Source organism: Ambystoma mexicanum, chromosome 12 (genome assembly GCF_040938575.1).
Source record: "Ambystoma mexicanum isolate Mex_15411 chromosome 12, UKY_AmexF1_1, whole genome shotgun sequence".
NCBI classification, from domain to species: domain Eukaryota; kingdom Metazoa; phylum Chordata; class Amphibia; order Caudata; family Ambystomatidae; genus Ambystoma; species Ambystoma mexicanum.
The window spans coordinates 70,969,754-70,992,443 of record NC_090936.1 but is presented as its reverse complement, the minus strand read 5'-3'; the positions used below and the strand labels follow the sequence as shown (position 1 = coordinate 70,992,443).

Genomic DNA, 22,690 nt, shown 5'->3' with positions numbered 1-22,690 from the left:
AAAGGGGGCATATGCTTGGCAGGAGAGTAAACTAACCTATTGCCATATAGTGCAAGTCTGGGTCCCACACCCATATGAAGGAAAGACAGTGAAAGGGTCTGGGACCCTAAGAGAAGACGGGAAAGTGCTGAAGGAAACATATGCTTGGCAGGAGAGTACACAAAGCTATTGCACCATCACACTGAGAGTCTGGGACCTGCACCCACATAAGAATAAGAGAGAAAGGAGGTCCGGGACCCTGAATAAATCAGATACGCTACAGAAAGGAGCAGGGGCTTGGCAGGATAGTAAACCAAGTCACTGCAGTGGAGCATTGCGAGTATGCAACCTGTACATATATGAAATCCAAAGAATAAGAGGGTCTGGGACCCTGAGAGATACAAAGACAGTCCATAATAGGGCAAACGCTTGGCATGAGAGTAAACCAAGCTGGACATATACTTGACAGCAGAGTGAACCATGAGGAGTCTGGGACTTTCACCCAAAAGAGAGTTGAGCACCCTAAAGACAAGTGAAACTGTTTTGATGAACAACCCATGCTTGGCAGAGAAATACACCAAGCTGGTATTATAGAGAATTGCGAGTCGCACCCTTATGAAGATATAAAATACAGTGACGTTTACCTGGGAAGCTACAGGGTCTTTAGCACCCAAAGGGAAGGTAAGTAGAACCAGAAGTAATTCAGGGGAAAGGAGCAAACCCTTAGATACCTGGGACTTTTACCTGGTGGACATTGGGAACTTTTCTGATGGAACATTTATTTTGTCTTTTGGATCACCCAAGACATTGGGAACTTTTCTGTTGAACATTTCTTTTGTCTTTTGGATCACCCAAGACATTGGGAACTTTTCAGTTGGAACATTTCTTTTGTCTTTTGGATCACCCATGACATTCTGTTGGAACATTTCTTTTGTCTTTTGGATCACCAAAGACATTGGGAACCTTTCCGTTGGAACATTTCCTTTGTCTTTTGGATCACCCAAGACATTGGGAACTTTTCTTTTCAAATTTTTTTTTTATTGTGTTATAGTTCATAGAACTTTTCACAAATGTATATCAAAACATATCATTCAAAATTAAATAACAGCACTTCTCTAAAAACTACAGCAAATAAAGCAGAAAAGAAAAAAAAGAAGAAAGCACAACCTTTATATAATAACACAAAAGCACATAATAAGATCATCATCACAATAAAAGAAAGCACACCAGAGTTATCAATCCAAACAGAGATTAGGCCTGACAAATCTAAAATGCTAGTTGCACCGCAAACTTATTCACTGGTTACCCATACCAGAACCTACTTCAGGTCCACTATCATGGTCCATCAACATGTTAACCTCCTCTTCAAATTTACGTAGGCGTTCATTTGCCACCTTCCAAATCTGGGTGATAGCAATTAGCAGCCTATTACTCCTCCCAGAGAGGCACCTCAGCCAAAGGATTTCCCTTTCACTTGGGAACTTTTCTGTTGGAACATTTCTTTTGTCTTTTGGATCACCCAGGACATTGGGAACTTTTCTGTTGGAACATTTCTTTTGTCTTTTGGATCACCCAAGACATTGGGAACTTTTCTGTTGACAAGAGTTATCATGAACCCCTTTACCTTGGAAGAAGCCAACGCTACACAGTTGATTCAGGTTATTCATGCTAAGGACAGAGGTAGGGTTTTGGGACACAATGGTAACAGACATTTTGTTTTGACACCCTGACATATTCCTTAGTTTCCTTTGAGGCAGGGAAACCCCTCCTAGTACTTAGGGACAGAAAGGCATTTTCCAACACTTTTATTGGTTAATACAATTTTATAGCCAAAAACATACCACTTTTGTGTCCAAACCTTTCTTCTGCGCCCTTACATTCCTGAGTGACACCATAGACAACTCAAGCTTCAGTCTCGTTATCAGACAGATGTCATTTGGACCCTATTTGTGGCATATGTCCTCATTGTTGAAAGTCAGCAAACTACACTTCTCTATATATTTTCATCTAAGGGGTTCTGAGTGGCATCCGGTTGTCAACGAGAGCAAAGCTTGAGTTGCCTATGATGTCCGTCTGAACCCCACCATTGAATATGTCCATGTTGTTCAGAGTTACACGTGGGCAAGTTTTTGTTGTGTATGTCTCCCCCATTACCAGACTCTTGCTATCCTCCTTTGTGTGTCGTTCAACCCCTCCCCACCTCAAAAGAAAGAAAATGACCTTGTCTCTTACCGCCACCCCTTACTTCTCTTATATAGCTCCTCCATTCTTCCATTTTCTCAAAAGGAAAATTACATGGCATCCTAGCTCCCTCCTCCACCTCCGTACTGACCTCCCCCACCCCACTCTAAAAAGGAAAAACAAACGCCTTCTGGTCCATCCTGGTATCCTCCCTTGCCTCTCTCATAGGGCTTCCTGTCGCACCTCGCAAACTAAAAAAGGAAAATTCATGACTCACATCCAACCAACCTCCATCAGCCCTCCTTACCCACTGCTTTCAAAGCAGCTCTCTGCACTTAGCAGCAGGCCTCGGAAGCTAAGAGTCCAACCGCTTAGGATGTAGTTGCACTCAAATAGTGCAGAGCTGATGGTCTGTTTCTGTCTTACATGTGGTTCCAGCGTTCCAGTGCTCTTAAACAGCAGGGTGAAGCATGGCGATTGGGCTCTCCCATTCAACGACCTGCTGGATGCAGTACTGTACATTAGGGGGCCCTCTCAAACTCATTTGCTTTACTCAGGAGACCCCCGTGGAGTGCAGAGAAATGCTGTATTTCTCTGCAGTGACATGGCAGTGGGGAACGATTTTCGTTTTCCACGGTTGTGTTTTTCATAGAAGAGAAGAGGGCTTGAACCTTTGGCTCCCGCTATCTTTTGGTGCATGACTTCCATTATCCCTCACAGTTGAATTTACCGGCTAACACTCATGGGAGATGTAGTCTAAAACATCTGGTGGGCCAAAGGTTGCAGAGTCCTGCAGTAGAGGAGAATAACCCTTAGACTGCTGTACTGTTGCTAATGGTTTCCTATGGAAGCCATACACAAGTCAAAGTAGCTATTCTAACTATTTGACATGTTGATAGACTTAACCAGCTGCAACCTTTGTAAATCAGATATCTCTGTAGATTAATTTTCGATATGCTGAAACAAGGATTAGGCACTTTGAAACGATTACAGTGGTCAACCAGAGCGGTAGAAATGCATAATAACCTACATGCAGAAAACACTCACTCCTAAATGGGAGGAAATGTTTGTGAAGAAATTTGGGATAAGTGTTCAAGAAAGCGCTGTTACAGGTAAGTAACATGTTCTGCTTCTGCATGGAACATCCAATAGGCATGTCGTCATACACAGTCAAGACTTGGATCAATGTGGTCTAAAGGGGCAATACAAGAGAGCTACTTGCAGGCTTGACCTTCGACTCGGCAGTCATTAATACTGCCTCAATGTTGAGCAAATGAAAAGTTGAGTGTTTGGAATATTCAACTAAAGGCAAAGATGTATCTAATTAAAGAGAAAAAAAGAAACCATAAACAACTGGACTATGTGTAATGTAAACAGAAATCTAAGATGAATGCCTGCCCTCCCCCTACTGTTAGCTCCCAGCTCCCTTGTTTCTCTGCTTCTTTCACCATGTTTTCCCCCGTATGATTGTAAAGCACTTTGTTGCTTCCTGAAGCGACGTTAGCGCTCAATAAATAACCTAATAATTTCTGGGAATCTTATGTTTTTACTCATTCAGAGTTGTGTAATTTGGGAACGATGCATATAATGGGGGAGGAAGGATAGCTCAAGGGGCAATGCGTTTGTCTTGGAAGCAAGACAATGCAGCGCAACACAGGTTCCAATCCCGATCCCGCGCTTAGACACCACTCGCTGGTATTAAGCGCATTATAAATGAACAATAGAATAAAAAATAAATAAATAAATAGCAACTATGATCCTGGACTTCCAGGAAGACTGTTCCTAGTGCCATACTCGTCAACTTCATCAAGATATCTTTAAAAAAAACGATAAAATTAAAAATCTATGAGACAAAAAAATACTTTTTGTAATGAACAGATTGAAAACGCAGGTAATAACACTAGATAGTTCTTCGAATTTTTTAGAAAGTGGAGAAAACCTAATGCCCTTAAGTCGACCATTCTTAACTGAAAGAAATGACTGGGACTGGGTCCAACAAGCTTTCACAGAAAAGGTCCTGTTAGCAAGGAACACAAGGACAGAGATAAGGGCTTACCAAGCCCAAAGCCAGAACAAAATCAGATAAACAAAGCTAAAGACACCCAACTCGTTATTACACTTATCTCTATTGTAGAGATGGAGAAAACACTTGGCATCATGCGACCTTCCTATGGCCCGGGTGAGCTTATCCCATCCAAAATCATCCAGATGCACATTACATTGTTCTCTCCATTTCTCAAGAGATTTGCATATGCATCCTTTTATCACAGAACAGTTCCGACTGCAATTAAAGAAGTGGTTGTAACACCACTCCTTAGAAAACCTGGGCTAAACCCTAAAGATATTGCTAATTTAAGGCCCATAACAAACAGAGGTTTTTTGTTAAAGCTCATCGACAAAATCGCAGCCTCACAGCTGCAGACACACCTAGAAGCATCCCTCTCCCTCACACGAAACGATCAGGGTTTAGAAGCAACCATGGCACAGAAAGCGTATTGTTAGATTTGCAAAACACAAATGTTGAGGACCCTGGATGACAGCAGAGTGTTGGATGCTGATTCTGTTAGACCTCTCTGCCGCATATGACTTACTGGACCACAAACAATTGCTACGAACTTTAGCAGACAAGAAAATGCTCAGATCTAAGCTTATTTCGAAGTGACAGGAGTTCTAAAATGTGTTGTGGTACTTCAATGTCCGAAGCAACGTCCATGGGGTCCCACAAGGGTCATGTTTATCACCAGCCTTATTTAATATCTATATGAAACCCTTGTGTGAGCAATTGGAAGCCATGGGACTGCATTTGACAAACTATGCAGATGACTTTAAACTTGTTATAGACCTGAGCGGAGACTATACCACGACTCAGCCAACCCAGCTTCAGTACAGGGCTCCATCAAAAAATTGATGCTAAACAAATGGATGCGTCTAAATAGCTCTAAAACAGAGCTTACGATCTTCGGCTCTAAACAAGCTAGGGCTACACTGAGTCAGGAATCCTCAGAGTTCAGATTGGAGGGATGCCACATCCCAGTTGCGGACAAAGTAAAGTCCCGGGCAGTGCATTTGGAAGCCTCACTTAATGCTGACGCTCAGGTTAACGCCATTGTTAAAAACTCCCACTACCATCTAAAAGTTCTTAGGCAGTTGACACCATTGGTCTCGCGCAAGAACTGCAAAACACAGCAATCAGAATGCCTCGTTTGGATTACTGTAATGCCCTGCTCAGTGGAGCAAGCAACGCAAACCTACAAAGACGACAAGTAATCCAAAAGGACGCAGTGAGGATCATATGTGACACTCCCAGGAGGGAACACATATCCAATGACCGAAAGAGCCTCCACTGGCAACCAGTACCAGCGAGGGTACGCTTCAAAACATTATGCTTAGCTCATAAATGTTTATATGGGGAAGCTCTGCAATATCTAACACTGCAACTGGCCTTGCACAAGCCCAGTAGATCCTTACTCTAGCTCAACCCAATTGCTCTCGGTCCCACCTACCAAGAGAACAAGGGGCAATGGATGATAATTCCCAGTCATGATGTCCTAGACATGGAATGTTCCTCCTGCAGACCTGCGCAGGGAACAAAGCACCCTGGTATTCAGAAAACGCCTAAACACCCTTCTTTTTGAATAGGCCAAATCACCACCCACCTGCCTATTTGTGATGTGTCCTGTCTGAACAGAAATGCCTTTTTGTCAATAAGCGCCCTGATGCCTGCGGGCTATGGCGCAGTAAAAAATAATAAATAATAATAAAAATAGACAAAATCTGTGGAAACCTACTGTAACGTCGAACATTATATAACCTTTATATTGAAGATTCACATAAGGATCGTTCTAATTACCTCAAAATGACTGTTCCTATGAATTTTGAAGAAGGATTTTAGAGTCTTGTCATTGTAATCCTGGTCCCACATGGCACTGTTAAAGGACTCTTGCTGTCTTACTTTTTAATTGGAGTTCGAGCAAAAGGATTCCCACTTGAAATGCCCTACCTCACTCCACTCACTGGAGGTCCACTCGGGGCAGGAGAGCTCGCCGCAGCTTTGAGTGGTGATCTTCTGATGACCATGGCATTCTCGGTCAGCGAGGCGATGCCCAAAATTGTTCATGCAGTAGGCTTCTCTGGACTTCAGCCCTCTTCCGCAAGTCTTGGAACACTATTAGAGACAAGAAGATAACACAGAAAGCACAATTACATAATGTGTATGTGAGTGAATGTTTGTGTGTTTGTGAGAGATCGTTCTACTTACGAAAAAAGAGGGGTATTGTTCACTTTTTACAAATATAGACGAAACCTACTTACTTTACAATGGGCCTCATTACGACCCTGGCGGAGGACCATGGTGCAATTTGCACCATGGTCCATGGCGCTAAGCTGCCAACTCCGCCATGGTGGTTGGCGGACTTACCGCCCCATTCCGACCTTGGCGGGGCGGTAAGTCCCCAATCCCCATTTACCCTTCCCCATTCCCATTTTTGCCCCATAGGGTATAATGGGAGTGGGGAAGGCGTTAATTACGCCACCCGTAAATTACGGTGGCGTAATTAACAACAAGTCCCGTAGCGCCATGGATTTTTCCGCCTGCAAAAAGCAGGCGTAAAAATCACCATGGCGCTACGGGAACTCGTAGTCAGGCGGAAAGGGGCGCCATGGTTTACGCCGGCGTAAACCCCTTTCCGCCAGGGTCGTAATGAGGGCCAATGAGTTTAATTTGGGGATTTCTTATAGCAGTTAATCTTACAATTAGTCTACTTTATGATGATTTAGACACAAAATCTTGCATGGACAGTGTGCATAAAAACGTTGTCATCTCATAGAAAACCCAACATTTTAAATGTCACTTTTGTAAATCAAATGCTAAAATGTGCTTTCCTCAATACTCCACATCCAGCACTGGACCAACGCGTGGTAGCCGGGGCTACCACAAGGCAGTCTGTTGCTGCCCATAATTTAAAGGTGGTGGTTGCGGTGGACGATCCCTCTGTTGGGAAAAACCCTGCTGGGAGGAGTCTCTTCCCAGTATCATTAGGAGAAGAGAAATGGGACGGATGGGATTGCATGGGGTCGTCCCCAAAGTCTATGCCCCCAAGCATGAGCAGGCTTGAATGCCAAATCAATATTACAATTCTTGTGGTACAGCGAGGCAAACCTCTGAACTCTAGACCAACTCTGAGCTTGTCTGCAGTTGGGCCTATGCTGAGGGGTCACCGTCAGTATGGCGGGAGTCCAAACAAACCCCCCCTGAAGGGAGACAAGGCACAACACAACCTCGTCCCACCCCTGCCACCCTGCATTGGCCGATACTTTCCCAGCCTGTGGTCCTATGGCCTGGCGGGTCCAGAAAAGGACCAAAGGGTTTTACTACCTCTGCTAGGATGAGGTGGGAATACTTCATGTAATACCATCTCCTGGGTGCTTTATGGCACGCCAGGAAGAATTACCATCCATTTCATAATGCGGCCCGCCATGTTTATAAATGCATTATTCTACCAGTTCAATTTTTTTGCCAGTACTATAAAATAAATAAAAATAAGATATCTTTTTAATATAAATGTATTGTTTTTCCCAATTTTCTCAAAAAAATAGCAAAGTTTTAAAAATAAAAGTATTGCTGCCATAATGCACATAACGGATCATGATTTAACTCTACTTGGGCCCACTCTTTTTCAAAAGGTTGTATATCCAGGGTTATCCCACAATTGCAGATGAACTCTGGATACAAATATTTACTGCCACACAGACACAAGTTGCATCCAGTTGTTGTGTATTTTGAGAATTCCTGAATAAGGAAACCACTACTGTGGTACACATGATTGCGCGAGAGAAGAAATAGGGTGCCTGTTACATAAAAGCGTGGTACGTGCTGCCCAATGGCAGGCATGGAAACCAGTAGGTGGTACATGCCATTAATTACGTAAGCACTAGCAGGGTAAAGCTAGCCAATCAGCAGCATTCGCCTCCAGCAATTAACAACTGATGATGGCCGTGTTGACATATGGCAGGTACCATGAAAATTTAATTCGTTCCATAACCCCTGTGGTTCCGAATACTGAATACAAATAACAGAATAGGTGGAGATTGTGCAGCAACCCCACGGAAATAGACCGATTTATTTCTGCAGGCGAAACAACAGAGTCTTCCAAGAAAGCGGCAACAAGATGGCGGGATCCCAGGTGGCATCTCCAACCCTGGCGAGGAGGGTGTCAAATTGCCCACATTAAAAGGGTGCAATATATACCTTGTTACACAAGGCCTAGCAAGGTGAAGCCAGGCCGTCACCAGGAACCACAGCCAGGTAATGGCAAATGGTTGCGGCCATGTTTACCAGTAACATGCACCAGGAAACTCCAATTCCTCCCACAGGCCCAACAGTCCAGTTGCTGACTCCATATTGCAGATTACTGCCCGGCGAGAGTCAATGAGCTTGTAAAGAGCAAGCTCATTGGCCCACGCCCCGGCCCTTAACCGCCCAACTAGGCTTGGTGCACCGCTGCGTCCCGGAGTTCTTTCCGCAAGTGGCCGGCATGGAAAGGGAGAAGGGACTACGTGTAGTCCCTTTGCCCCTTCCATGGCAGCCATTTTTTTTGTTTACTATTTTTTAACATTGGTTTTAATGTCCGCCATGGAAAGGGAGAAGGGACTATGTGTAGTCTCTTTTCCCTGATCCTTGGTGGCAATTTCTTAGCTTTTTTTGGGCAAATCAAGAGAAATTGCAATTAGTATCCCGGTACGATGTGCCGTGGTACTAATGGCAATCTGACCCTTGGAGGGGGGGCATTACCGGTCGGGTAGTGCCCCCAAGGCACTGTTAAAGCCCTCGCTCAAGCTTCTAACTATGGCCCCGGGGGCATTACCTGACCGGTAATGGCCCCCCTCCTCGGGCAATACTGCCTAAATAAGTGTCCCTGGTGCAATAGCCACACTGAAATAGACCGATTACAACAGGACAGTTTCTGCAGGGGACATAAGTGTCTCTGGGAGCACTGCATCAATATGGTGGGATCCCAGGAGATCTTTCCCAACCCGGCTAGGTGGGTGTTACTTTGGCAACTTCGAAGGTGGGGTGTCGCCACACAGCATAACTCTGTCATGGAAAGACATTTGTGCTGTAGGTTTACCTGACAATTTTACAATGAGTGTGATGGAGTAGGTCCCTCCAACTTTAAAACGTTTTCAATGATTCAGCCAAAAAGGGTTTAGCCTTCGGTGACTCTCAAGCAGACTGCTTAAACTCTCTGCTTCTCCCGCAGATAACATTAGATGACAAGGAAATGTTGCAAGCTCAAATAACCCAACAGGAGGTGCTCAAAGTGATGGAAGCCTACGTATTAATACATTCCAGTGTTGGGATGGCTTTCCTGCTATGTTTGATAAAACATTCAAAGCAACTCCATCCAAACCAATCTTTTCAACTCATTTTGGGCCAATTAGCAAATTGTCCCCTCAATGGATTAATATTGACACTAAAATGTACACTAACATCCTGGCTGTGAAGGCATCATGAAGCAAGATACATACAACAGACTTAAAGTTCAAACAATAGATATTTGTTAACTTAAACGTCAGGATGGTAGAAGGCCTAACTTGCCCAATGCTAAGGTGGGATTTCCCAAACTGAATGAAATTAAGGAAAGTCTGAGTCAAAGGGCCTCATTACGACCCAGGCGGTAAGTTACCGCCTGGGCCGTCACTTTACCACCATGGCGTAAACTACGTTTACGCCATGGTGGTTGGCGGACTTACCGCCCCATTCCGACCTTGGCGGGGCGGTAAGTCCCCAATCCCCATTTACCCTTCCCCATTCCCATTTTTGCCCCATAGGGCATAATGGGAGTGGGGAAGGCGTTAATTACGCCACCGTAAATTACGGTGGCGTAATTAACTCCATGGTCCCTTAGCGCCATGGATTTTAACACCCGCTAAAAGCGGGTGTTAAAAGCTCCATGGCGCTAAGGGACCTCGTAATTGGCGGTAAGGGGTCGGCGCAGCTAACGCTGGCGTAAACCCCTTACCGCCAGGGTCGTAATGAGGCCCAAAGAGTTCAACTTAAAAGTCTGTCTATATCCAAAAACTAGCCTTGCCCCCCCAACTAAAGCTAAACAACGTGTAGGGATGTCAGTACAATAATCAAAGACAAGGTGATGAACACAATGCTCTGAGCTTCTTCCAGCTCTTAGCTTCCTCTTCAGTTCCCCTTTCCCAAGTTCAAGAAAGTTCCACAAATGTTTCAAAGTTACCTTTCTCACGATCAAGGTAACACAGTCCACAGAATCCTTGGGGTTCCCTTCCCCAAGTTCCAAGCAACACAGTTCAAAAGAAAAGGATCTTGAGGCTTCTTTCTCAATACTTGCAGTTCCTCAAGTCTCGCGGTGCCTATCCCCAAGACTTTAGCTCAGCCACTTGTACTTGTTTCAGTTCCTCAGAATTCAACAGAAATTCAGGCCATGTTGACCCCCTTCTTCTTTGCATCACCTACTTACTTGAAGTGCTTCTTCTAGATAGATTTCACAATGTCTTTGGCTTTCCCACTTCAGCGTTTTGTCATCTAGGCGCAGTTGTCCGACAACACAGTCCACCCATCACAGGTCGCGCAACCAGGAACCTAAGGCTCTTTAGCCCACAGAGGTTCTTCTGTTTTACTTCTGTGTACAGATTCACCTTCACTTGACTTCTCTTTGTCAGCCTCTTGACTTTGCCATTATGTGTTACACACCTTTGTGCCAGTCTTTGGCCTTTTGGCACTGTACTCGTTCATAAAGTTCACTGTATTGCAGTGGTCTGGTTCATGCCCAACCTTTCTGTGACACTCTTTCACACTTGCGCTCTTTTATGAAGGTTGCGTTCAATTGGGCACTTTCCCTTTTATCTTTCATCTGTTATAAATTTTGCCCACATTCAATATGCATAACTTGTTCCTGTTTGCATTCAGTTCCATATTCAATATATTTACAGTTTAAGGTTGGTACAAGTTTTCATTCAGCTAGGTGTTTAAAATGCATATTTTATCTTGGGTTCGATGTTTCATTCCATTCGGTATTTATTTAACATTGTTCGGCAGTTCGTAATCTGTGTGCAGCCTTCCCGAGGCACCTGGCTTCGAGTGACCTCCCCGACTTTTAGCGTCCCCTCCGGCGGCGGATCCTGCCTTAGGTCTGTTTCTCCTGTCGGCAGACCGCCTCCTGCTACCCCCAATCGCACTCCGAGTGCTCGCCTGCACACGTTGGGTCACCGCTTCCCTGATGCGGATGGCGTCCCTTCTTCTTTCCTGCTTGCCGGCAGGATTAGCAGCATGCTTCCCAATATTGAAGCTCCCACATCTGTGGTAGCCCCACAGCTGAACGGGCTTTGGGCTCCACAGCTCCTCGGGCCATTGGCCGGCATCCTGGTTTCCTCGCAGGCCCCACCATGGCCTTCTCTTCACGTCACAGGTCTCCTGCTGGTTTCTCCCCCACAGGTCTCCCTGCTGCTCCTCATACTGTTCTCTGGCTCTCATTTTATACACCTGCGACCACTTAACAGGTTGCAGGTGTGGATCCTTTGTTAGGTTTGCCTGACCATGATTAAGGGGACATGCCTGACTCTCACCATACTCTGAAGGCATCTTCCTCGTCCTAGTACTAGAGGGGCAAAATGACGGTGTAGTTTTCATTACTCTCAGTTTCCTCTTCCTCGTCCTAGTACTTTCAAATGTTAAATGTGGGGAAATGAGGAGAGAGGTCTTGCAGTAGCCCATAAAGGTCGGAGAGAGCTAGGTTGGTCATCAATAGGCAAAGGGGGATTACATGTCTCAGCTGCGGGCAGCCCACTCTCAATCTCTGAGGACCCTCCACCCAGGTGATCCTCACTTATCCACCCCCTGGGTCGGGATCCAAGAGTGATGGCCTTTCCCTGGCAACCTGAGAAGAGGGTCCAAGGGGTTTAAGAGTGAGAATACATTCAGGTTTCTCAAATGGCCAACAGACTAGAAGGTTTCCTACCAGGACTCATAGTGAAGGACAAATTGGGATTTGTAAGTGGACAGCAAACCTTCGACAACATCCGTAGAACTGCCACCCTCGGTGGTTCTGCTCTTTTTAGTTGCCAAAAAGGCATTCAATCAGGTCGAATGGTCATTTGTTTTTGCCATTCTCTTGAGTATAGGGTTTGGGGAAGGTTTTTAAAAAATGGTGCGAGCCAATTACGTAACCCCAACAGACGCTATTGTTAGTAAATGAGAATCTTTCCGACAATATCAAGATTTACAGAGGCACGAAACAGAGTTGTCCTCGGCCCTCTATTCTTTTCGCAATATTGGTAGAACCCCTTTTGATCCGACTAAGAGAGGTAGGCAATGTCATAGGGATACCCTTTAGTGCGTGGGAACATAAAATAATGGCATTCGTTGATGACATGCTCCTTGCTCTAACAAACCTGCCTTCCTCTTTGAGAGCAGCCCAGAGAGAACTGGAACAGTATCAGAGGATGGCCAAGCTAAAGGTCAACTTTGACAAATCCGAAATTCTCAATTGAACTCTCCAGGGGCAAGATCTCCATGAGGCGAAGATAAGTTCTCCTTTCAGATGGCCCAAGGAGGGAATCCGGTGCCTGGGCATTACTATTACTAAGTCGTTGGACTCTCTTTATGCAGCCAACTATCCATTGTACCTCCTTGTCATAAAAAATGACTGCTAGCAATGGCGTCCCTTGACTATCTCTTGGCTGGGAAGGACAGCAACGATCAAGATGTGGATCCTTTCAAGATTACTCTACTACTTCTCGACCTCCCCAATTCAACTTCCGAACTCTTTTTTAAGGAACTATTAAAATTATCCTATCATTTTGTCTGGAAAAACAAGAGGCCTAGAAACTCTTTCACAATCTTATTAACCCACAGAAACAGAGGTGGCTTGTCCTTCCCAAATTTCAGAGCCTAATATGAAGCGGCTCAAATCTGGGTTATTAGGGAATTGCTTACTACCAACCCCAAGATAACATGGGCTAAAATGGACAGGACAATAGTGAGCCTTTCCCTAGATGAGGTATTATGGCTTCCCAAAGCGGACACTCCCAGACGCATGTACATTAGCCAAATTACGAGACTAGTCGGGGTCACTTGGGACACTGTCTGAGCCTGTCCAGGCTGAGGAGGGCCCGCAGGTTCTCCACCTTTTCGCAAACCTCCTCAAAATATGATTCGGCCTAGAGACTTGCTAACTGCTACCCCACGAACCTGCGCCCCTGGACCTGTACGCTCCCTGCAGTTCTACCATTGAGTGATGGCCGAACTTTCCCATTGTCTCCTCCACTAACTTTCTGAACCAATTACTCTGCCTACTGTGAGAAACATGAAGGTGGCTCCCTGTCTAGTCCCCGGGGATCTGTCATCCATGTGGCCAGGACACAGCCATCGCTTTTGCATCCAAATCCTGGGGGTGGACCAGTGCAGGAGGATCACCTGGATGGGGGGGGGGATGGGGAGGATGTAGGATATTCCAAAACACTGCCCCGCCTTTCCGACACGAACACCTTTGCACAACACGAAAGACAACGGACTAACACCAGAGCCGTTTACCTGACATGTCCCAATACAAGAGTCAGGCAAAGTCAGGCAATTGACCAGAATCACACACACCTGATGGCCCTTTCCCTTCCCCACAAGGATAAAAGGTGGAGCATGGCAGCACCCTACGAGCAAGGCAGACCGCACAAGGTGAGCGCTAACTCAGCACTGCAGTTCAAGAGAAGGAGAAAGATGGCGCAAATCGAGAGGCTACCAAGCAGAGAAGTGACCTTGCCCTTATCGACAGAGGCCCGTGAAGCCTCAACAGAAGGAATTGGAAGACAGCAAACAATAGCCAGCGTGTGTTGCAACAGATGTCAACGGTACCCGGGCGCCTCCTTCGCTGACAGCTAGGATGAGGAGAGACGCATGGCCCAATGGTACTGGCCTTGACTATAAAGACACAAAAGCAAAACAGTTCATCATAGCCGGTGAGTCGAGGGGAGAGCCGATAAAGAAACCGAACTGTGTTGAATGAAATTAGCAAGTGGCTAATTGAACTATGAATGAACAAAGAACTATTGATATAAGGAAAGGGGAAAGCCAGCATAACAGAATCAAACACCACATGGGTGTTCACTTGAGAAACGCTAGGCGATTACCCTGCTGTTGAACTACAGTAACCAGAAGGTCTTAGGAAAAGGTGGAAGGGGTCAGAGTGGTCATACAGGGCTCTTGTCAATTCCCCCGTACCGTCTAAGTCTTTGACTGGCAGATGATGGGGAAACTAAGGGAAACTAATCCCGCATGGTATGAAAAGTGCACAACAAGTGCGTTGTAAAGGTTGGCAGGAGTGAACCCGGCAGAAGAATGCTAACAAGAGGGGACGAAATCTGAAGTCCCATGAGCATTGTGTTGACAGGAGGGAACCTGGCGGAGGGAAGTCCACAGTGAATTTTTGAAAAGACATTAAGACTTGTGAGTGTAAGAGTCTAAAGTTCTATGAACAGTTTGTTGACACGAGTGAACCCGGCAGAGGGATGTCCACAGTGAACTAAAAGGTGGTAAAGGGGCAAAGCCTTAAAGAACTGTTTGAAGAGACATTTAGTTTTTTTTTAGTACAAAAGCAATGTAAGACCAGGAGAAGGGGTGTGTCCCCCTTGGCAATGGAATCCGAGCCCGGCAGAGGGAGAACCCGAAAAGGAAAGCAATTGTGAACCCGTAGGAGGGAGGCTGGAAGTTGAAAAGTGGTCTGACCCGAAAGAGGGAGATCCAGGGGTGGAAAATCGCCACCCAAAGTTTGTTGAGAATGGAACTGTTAAATTGAATTATCGAGTACGACTGGGAGAGGTCTGCACCCGGAAGAGGGGGACCCAGGGGTGAAGCCGTCACCCAAAGCAGAGACTTTAACCATCAGAGAACCTGATAGCTGGAGCGGAACTGTCAGCTCGTGCTGGGAAAGCTTGAGTGTGTGCTGTGCTCTGGAGACCCACCTTGTACCGTGCTAAAAATGTGGTGAAGGGAGACCCCTGGCAATCACATCCTGACTTACTATTTGTGAACACTCTTTTTCTTTATTGAAACCCCTATCACACACTCTTTCTGTAATTAATGAGAAGGCAAACCTTTGGATAATTTCGGGCGCTGGGAGGATTCAAAGATCCATGAATATAGCTGATTTGCTAGAGATTTAGGTTCATCATCAGGTCCGAGGAGTCTTGGTTGTCTTAGTCATTTATTGTTTTATTATTGTTGTAAAAGAACCAATACCAGCACAATTTCAAAACATTAAGTTGGACAGAAATTGCCAGTTTTGCTGGATAGCCAATTCTGGTGCCGAGTCGGCGTGTCAGCGCCAAGACAATTCGGTTACCAGAATTGGCTATCCAGCAACAGTGGCACCCTGACTCGGGAGGACCACCCATCAGCTCTATCCAGAGCATTATCGCTACTCCATTGGCCCTGAAAAAGACTTAGGTCGAAAAGCGCGTCGGCTGTGTGCACTTACCTATGTTGAACAAAACTGGCAATTTCTGTACAAAAAAAGACATCCTGACCACAAACCCTAGCCTACCTATCACAGACACCTATGTCAGCGCAACTTCCAGACAGGTCTTCACTAAAATCCTCTTCTCTGTCCCTTCTCAAGATCTATGGACTCCTCATCTCATCTCCACTCTGTCTGCACCCTTTCACATCCTCTCCCATTAATGGTAGCATCAAGTGGGGAGTCCTCTTGGCTGGCTTCTCATTATTATGCTGCATCATTAATGTCTACCACGCAGGCGATATCTTGGTTCCGGGTCCTCAACCCAACCTCCTCCTCGTTGACCGACTCCTGCTATCCCTCATTAAACTCCTACTTTCACCTGTCTCTCCCACTACCACTCTCTCTGTCCCTTCCCCTCTGACTGGTGTACCACGTCCCTGTACTCCACTGCAGAAAACCTTCAAAGCCAGAGACCTCCTTCAGCTGGCTACTCTTAACACCTGCACAGCCAATAAACACTCTGCCGGCCTTTGCCTCCTACTTGAAAACACTGACCTTGACATTCTCACTCTTACTGAGATATAGTTCAATACCAGCTTGGTCACTGCTTTTGACTCCCTTCTCCCTGATGGCTTCAAGATCATCTCCAAACCACGACCTCAATGTGCTGGTAGTGGGGTTGCCTTCTTCCGTCATACCCACCCAGCTCTACTCTTCCTTTGAGAACCTGGTCTGCAAGCCGGTAATCTCTCCCTCCTCCTCTCTGACCATTTCTACCATCTACAGGCCTCCTGGCGCTATCACCCTGTTCCTCTCTGAATGGGCTGATTTCTGTTCCTCCCTACTCTCAACCACTGATGGTCTATTCCAACATCCAATTGGACTTCCTTGTCACAGCGTCCACTCTCTTCTTTGACCTCTGCAAAACACTATCCCTCTTCATTCTCCCTTCTGGCCCAACCCACTCAGCTGGACACACTCTGGACACCCTCATTCATTCTGACCTCTTTCTCTCGCCTCCCCTCTGGTCACTCCACTCTTGGTCAGACCATTCTCTCCTCTCCTCACACCTGGGTCCCTTCGGCCCTTTGACCACCCCTGCAAAAGCCCTGCCAACCTCGTTCACGAACATCCGTCCGATGAAAGAGTGTCGGCTGCTGCCTTTGCATCAACCTTCATCCCCACCCCTAGATTCCACCACTGACTCTCCTCTCAGCAACCTCAATTTGGCCATTACCAACACCCTTGAAATTCTTGCCAGAGTCATGAGGATCCGCCTGAAACCCGTCTCCAAACGTAACACCTGAAACGCAAGTGCAGAGCTGTGGAACGGAAGTGGCAAACCTCAGGTTCACCCTCCGAAAAACTGGCCTGCCAAAGGCAATACAGATACTCCATCAGTGCCAAGAAAAGGGCCCACATCCAGGGAAGGGTATCAGGTGCCTCCAACAACACGGCTGAACTCTTAAAATCTGCAGGCGGCCAGCCAACCCTTCTGCAGTCTCCTCCTCCTCTCTTCCATCCCAGGCCCTCTGCAATGCACTGGCCACACAATTCACCACTAAAACACTGGACATCCTGAGCACCGTTGCTACCCTCCCTCACTCCCTCCCTCTCTGCCTCCTATGGCCTCTCGCCCTCCTCCTTCCTCTCTCTCCTCCTTCTCCCCTGTAGCCCCTGAAGAAGTCACCAGAGTTGCCCGCTCCATAAAGGTCTCTTCCAAACAGGTTTCCCCTTGCTCCTCCAGAACCATCAAGGACCACATGGACACTCTTGCTCCTGTACTCGCTGATCTCTGCAACCACTCTTTTGCCACTTCATCTTTTCCATCCTCCCTCAAGCACTCCCTTGTGTGCCCCCTTCTGAAAAAACCTTCAGCAGACCCTACCTATCTAGCCAACTACCACCCTATTTCTATCACCCCCTTCCTTGGAAAACTGCTGGAGAAGCTGGACTTTCCACAACTAACCTCACACACTGAACTTGTTGGTTGTGTCCACGACCATCAATCTGGATTCTGAGTATCCACAGGCATGGAAACTGCTCTTCTGAACACCCGTGAAGAACTGCTTGCATCTCTAGACTCTCTCCAGGTGTCCTAATCATACTTGATCTCTCCTCTGCCTTTGATGCGGTTAACCATTCTATCCTCACAAAATGGCTCCATGATACCCTCCATGATACCCTTGGTATCTCAGAGCGGCATTGGACTGGCTTACCTCCTTCCTAATCGAACGTTCATCCCAAGTCATTCTGGGCACCTTCTCCGGACCTACTTCCTTCTCCACCTGTGGTGCCCCGCAGGGCTCAAACCTCTCCCCCTGGCTCTTCAACACTTACCTTGCTCAGCTAGCACTACTCATGTCCTCCTTCTCCTCCATCTTCCAGTGGTAGGATGACACAGATGACAAACAGCTCTTTTTTCAAACTTCCTACTGACCCTCTTGCATCTTCCGTCATACCTGACTGCCTATCCTGCTGTACTTCCAATGATCTCTGCCTCAATGCCAGCAAGACTGAGATCATTCCCATTGGGACTCCTGCTCCCTCTTTTTTTCCCCTTACTCTGACCATCCTCTGTCGGCTCTCCTCCGGCTCCTTCTTCTGAAGCCAGAAACCTTGAAGTCATCTTCGACTCCTCTCTCTCCTTCCTCCCTCGCTCTCAGGACATTGCCAAGAAGTCACACTTTCAATTCTTCCTTCTCAAAGGAATTCTCCCTTTTCTCACTTTCCCCCAGAATCTCAATGTTATCAGAGCCCTGGTTCTCTCTAGGCTTGACTACTGCAATAGCCTTCTCCTGAATCTCTCTTCCACTTTACGACCCATCCAGATAATCCAGAATCGGGCAGCAAGACTTATCCTTGACCTTAAGCCCAGGGAACGCATCTCTCCTACCCTAAAAACTCTTCCCTGGCTCCCGGTTGTGACACAGATTAAATTCATCAACAAGGCTGTCTCGGGCCTGGGGACACACTATCTGCAACTTTTTCTTACTAAATACTCTCCCCTCTAGACCTCTGCAGTCCTCTGGCACCAACTCTCTGGGCCTCATTCCGAGTTTGGAGGTAATCATGGCGCTATTAGCGCCATGACTACCTCCAATACCAGTACCGAGTCCGCCCTCGTTCAATGGGGACTTACCGGTCTATTCCGAGCTTTGCGGGACCGGTAGGTCCCCATTGAAAAAGCCATTCCCCATTCCCATTTGAGCCCTCATAGGGCTCAATCGGAAGGCGCTAATAACGGTAACGCAAATTGCGGTGCCGTTATTAGCTCTAAAGTCCCTGGTAAAACCAGGTGTTAAGGAAGGGACCCGCTAAGGGAACTCAGAATAGGGCGCAAAGGGATTACCGGCACCGGTGTCCCTTTGCGCCAAACTCGGAATGAGGCCCTCTGTGCGTAAAGCATTCCACTAAATAGAGGGCCAGGGGCCGATCAATTTCTTCAGCAGGCTCCCTCTTATGGAACAGCCTCCCACTTCCTCTTCGTTTTGAGCAGGACATCCTCAAATTCCAGAAGCTTCTTAAGAATTTCCTCTTCACCTCCTCCTTCCCTCCTCTGCTAATCTCACAGTCACTGTGACTGGTGACCAGGGCCCTTATGTATCCCTCAGGGACCTGGCCTTCCATACCAATCGCCCCAGCCTCTGCCTACCATGCAGCACTTGCCTCGGCACCTACCAGCCTCAATCCTGTAGGCTTGCACTTTCTACCAAATGCGGCTCCAGGCCACTTAGCACTTACCATACTTTGCACTTCATCTGCTGCTCACCCACGAGCATGGACATTCCAGCACTTACCCCCACCCCCACTTCCACTCTTCTCGCTGCACTTGCATGTTCTGAATACTCGCAAGGCATAGTATCTCCGTCTTTATCTTCCACTGTATTGAATCCCATGTTCCCTCCCTGTTGCCCCGTGGGCACTTTGAAGCAGAATTGACTTACTGTATAAGCGCCTTACAAATGCACAATAAATAAAATAAATAAGCCTTTCATCTCGCTACAATTTACTATTAGAGAAATCCCCAGAAATCCAATTGCATGGAATTCCATTTCTGCAAGGGCTGTTTCCAAAGGACAATGGGAAGGAACATGGAAAAACATTCCAGAAACTGGGCCACGCCATTGAAATCTGGGAAATCTGGTACAAGATGATGTTGCAAATGGCACTACACACCCGCTACACTTAACAAAATGTAAACTCACACATTGCCCAATTTTTGCAGGGGTTGTGGGGGACGGGGTGATTGGCTGGACATATGGTGGACCTGTCCAAAGATTCAAGAATTTTGGGGATCATTACGGTCTAAAACACAGAGGGTTTTTGGTTTCCCACTGCCAGATATGATTGCACTTTACCTGCTCGGTATGTATCTCCCACAACAATCTCATCTCCCGAAAGCAGACAGAAAAGCCACAGTGGTCCTCCTGGCAGCTGCCTGGCTCCTCATTGCTCAAAAGTGGAAAAGCAACCACATACTGTGAAGGCATCATGAAGCAAGACAGAGACAACCGATTCAAAGTTCCAACAAAATAACTTTATTAACTTAAATGTCAGGATGGTTCAAGGCCTAACCTGCCCTATGCTAAGGTGCGATTGCCCTACCTGAATGAAACTAAGGAAAGTCTGAGTCAAAGTTCAACTTAAAAGTCTGTCTGGGTCCAAAACCTATCCTTGCTCTCACAACTGAAGCAAAACTATGTGTAGGGATGTTAATAATGATAGAAATTATGATCAACATAAAGTTTGGAGCTTCTTCCAGCTCTTAGCTTCCCTTTCAGCGTCCCTTCCCCAAGTTCAAGAAAATTTCACAAAAGTCTCAAGATTACCTTTCCCCAGTTCAAGGCAATACAGTTCCGCACAGTTCTCGGGGTTCACTTCCCCAAGTTCAATTTAACACAGTTCACACAAAAGAGTGGGTCTTTAGGCTCTGTCCTCAAAACAGTATTTGCAATTTCCAAATCTCAGGGTTCCCTTCGACAAGACTTCAATGTAGCACTTGCACTGGTTTCAACCTTTCAATGTTCAACACAAAATACCTCCACTTGACCCTCCTCCTGGTTGACTCCACCAGTTCACTCACAGTGCTCCTTGGTTTATTTCACAGTAACTTTTAACTTTTGCATCACTCAGGGCCCACTGATCTAGGCACAGTTGTCAGACCCCACGGTCCACCCATCACAGGTCACGGAACCAGAAACTGTTTTTGGCTCTGTATGCCGTTTTACACTTTTCTGATTTCTCCTGGTTAGCCTCTTGGCTTTGTCACCACGTGCTATACACTTCTTGCCAGCTTCTGGCTTTGCCGTGTTGTATTCATTCATAAAGTTCACTTTACGGTGATATTTTCCCTGCCGCACCCTGCTGTGATATTCTTTCACACTTGTGCTCTTTACAGTAAGTTACTTACAAATGGGCACTTTCTCTTTTGTTTGTCATCCGTTTTTAACTTTGCCCATAACCAGGGGAGTTGCTAAGTCTGGAATAGACCCGGGGCTAAGCTGATGTCGGAACTGTTGAGACTGGGGGCTAGCTAGTTTTTTGGCTGTAGCTCCTGAGATCCTATCCGAGCTACAACCAAAAGATCAGGGGCTATACCCCCCTTACCTCCCCTAGCAACGCTCCTGCCCATAACGTGTTATTCAGTTCTTTGTGCAGTAAGCTTACTTTAGCTCAGTTTCAAGGTTTTCATTCCTTTGTTATTCGATATGGGTGAATCAGCTGTGCTTCAAAGTTTCATTCAATACGGGGTTCAATAAACGTATTTCAGCTTTGTTTTCAAAAGTTTCAATCAGTTCGATATTCAATAAATGTAATTTAACCTTGTTTCAAAGTTGCATTGAATTCGGAATTCAATAACCATGTGCAGCCCCATTGCTGGAAGACTTCCCCGACACTCACCGATCCTGGCATTCCATTCCAGCAGCTTTGCTTCTCCTCCTCCGTTTTGTAGACCAGTGGACCAGCTTCTGCGAGCTCCACTCACATTCAGGAATCCTTCCTCCACACGCCGGCGGCCCTGCTTCTTCGGCTTGGACGCGGACAGCGTCCTTTCTTCCTCCTGTCTCGTTTGCAGCTCCAGCTGCTCTCTGTCCCATACGGAGGCTCCCACACCTATGATAGCTTCCCAGCCCAGATGGTCTTGGGCTCCATAGGTTCTTTTGGATCTCGGCAGGTGTCCTGGCTGTCTCTCAGGTCCCGCCACAGCTGCCTCCTCGTGACACGGGTCCCCTGCTGGTCTCTACCACCCAGGCCTCCCTGTTGCTCCCTCTGCTGCAATTCCGGTCTCCCTTTATACACCTGCAACCCTTTGACAGGTTACAGGTGTTGATTTGTAAGTGCGCTTGCCTGACCATAACTAAAAGGACACGCCTGGCCTATGAAACACTCCACAGGCATCTTCTTCGTCCCAGTACTAGAGTGGTATAATGAGGGGTTAATGTTCATAACTCCTAGTCACCTCTTCCTTGTCCCAGTACTGTCAAAGGTAGAAGACGGGAGAGGTCTTACAATAGCCTATGAAAGTCAGAGGGTTAGGTTGGTCTTTAACAGGGAAAGGGGGACACCATGTCTCGCTTGCATGTACCCCACTCCCAATCCCCAAGGACTCACCACATAGGTGATCCTCCCTCGCTTCTCCATACCCCCCAAAACCCAAGGGTCAGGATGCAAGTGCAATGGCCTTTCCCTGGCCACCTGAGAAGAAGATCCAGGGGGAGAAGAAGTAAGAATATCCTCAGGTTTCTGACAGTACCTACAGTTCACAATTGGGCTCGAAGAGTGTGGGAATTTGTTGCTCTGGAGTGGATGACGTACTCACTTCCAAATGAGCATTAAGCCTTCCAACATGAATGGAATGGAAAATGGAATGGAATGGAAAAGGCATTTATAGAGCGCATATTCGAAGATCCAAGCAAAAAGATGCATCTGGGCGCAGTTGGTATTTAATGATGTACAGTCAGTGGTAGTGAAGCAGACCACTGGAAAAGGTGGGTTTTAAGCTTCTTCCTAAACACCTCCAGTGATTCCACTCTCCCTAATCCACATGG

At 46.6% G+C, this 22,690-nt stretch overlaps 1 protein-coding gene across 1 annotated transcript in view; it reads right to left on the bottom strand.

Annotated features, from left to right (window-relative positions):
- Positions 1 to 22,690, bottom strand: part of ADAMTS20 (ADAM metallopeptidase with thrombospondin type 1 motif 20) — a 779,002-nt gene that overhangs the window by 274,223 nt on the left and 482,089 nt on the right. Inside the window, exon 21 of the mRNA XM_069628019.1 lies at positions 6,161 to 6,325. Within this exon, the coding sequence (XP_069484120.1) occupies positions 6,161 to 6,325 (165 nt within the window). The remainder of the gene's footprint in view (positions 1 to 6,160; positions 6,326 to 22,690) is intronic.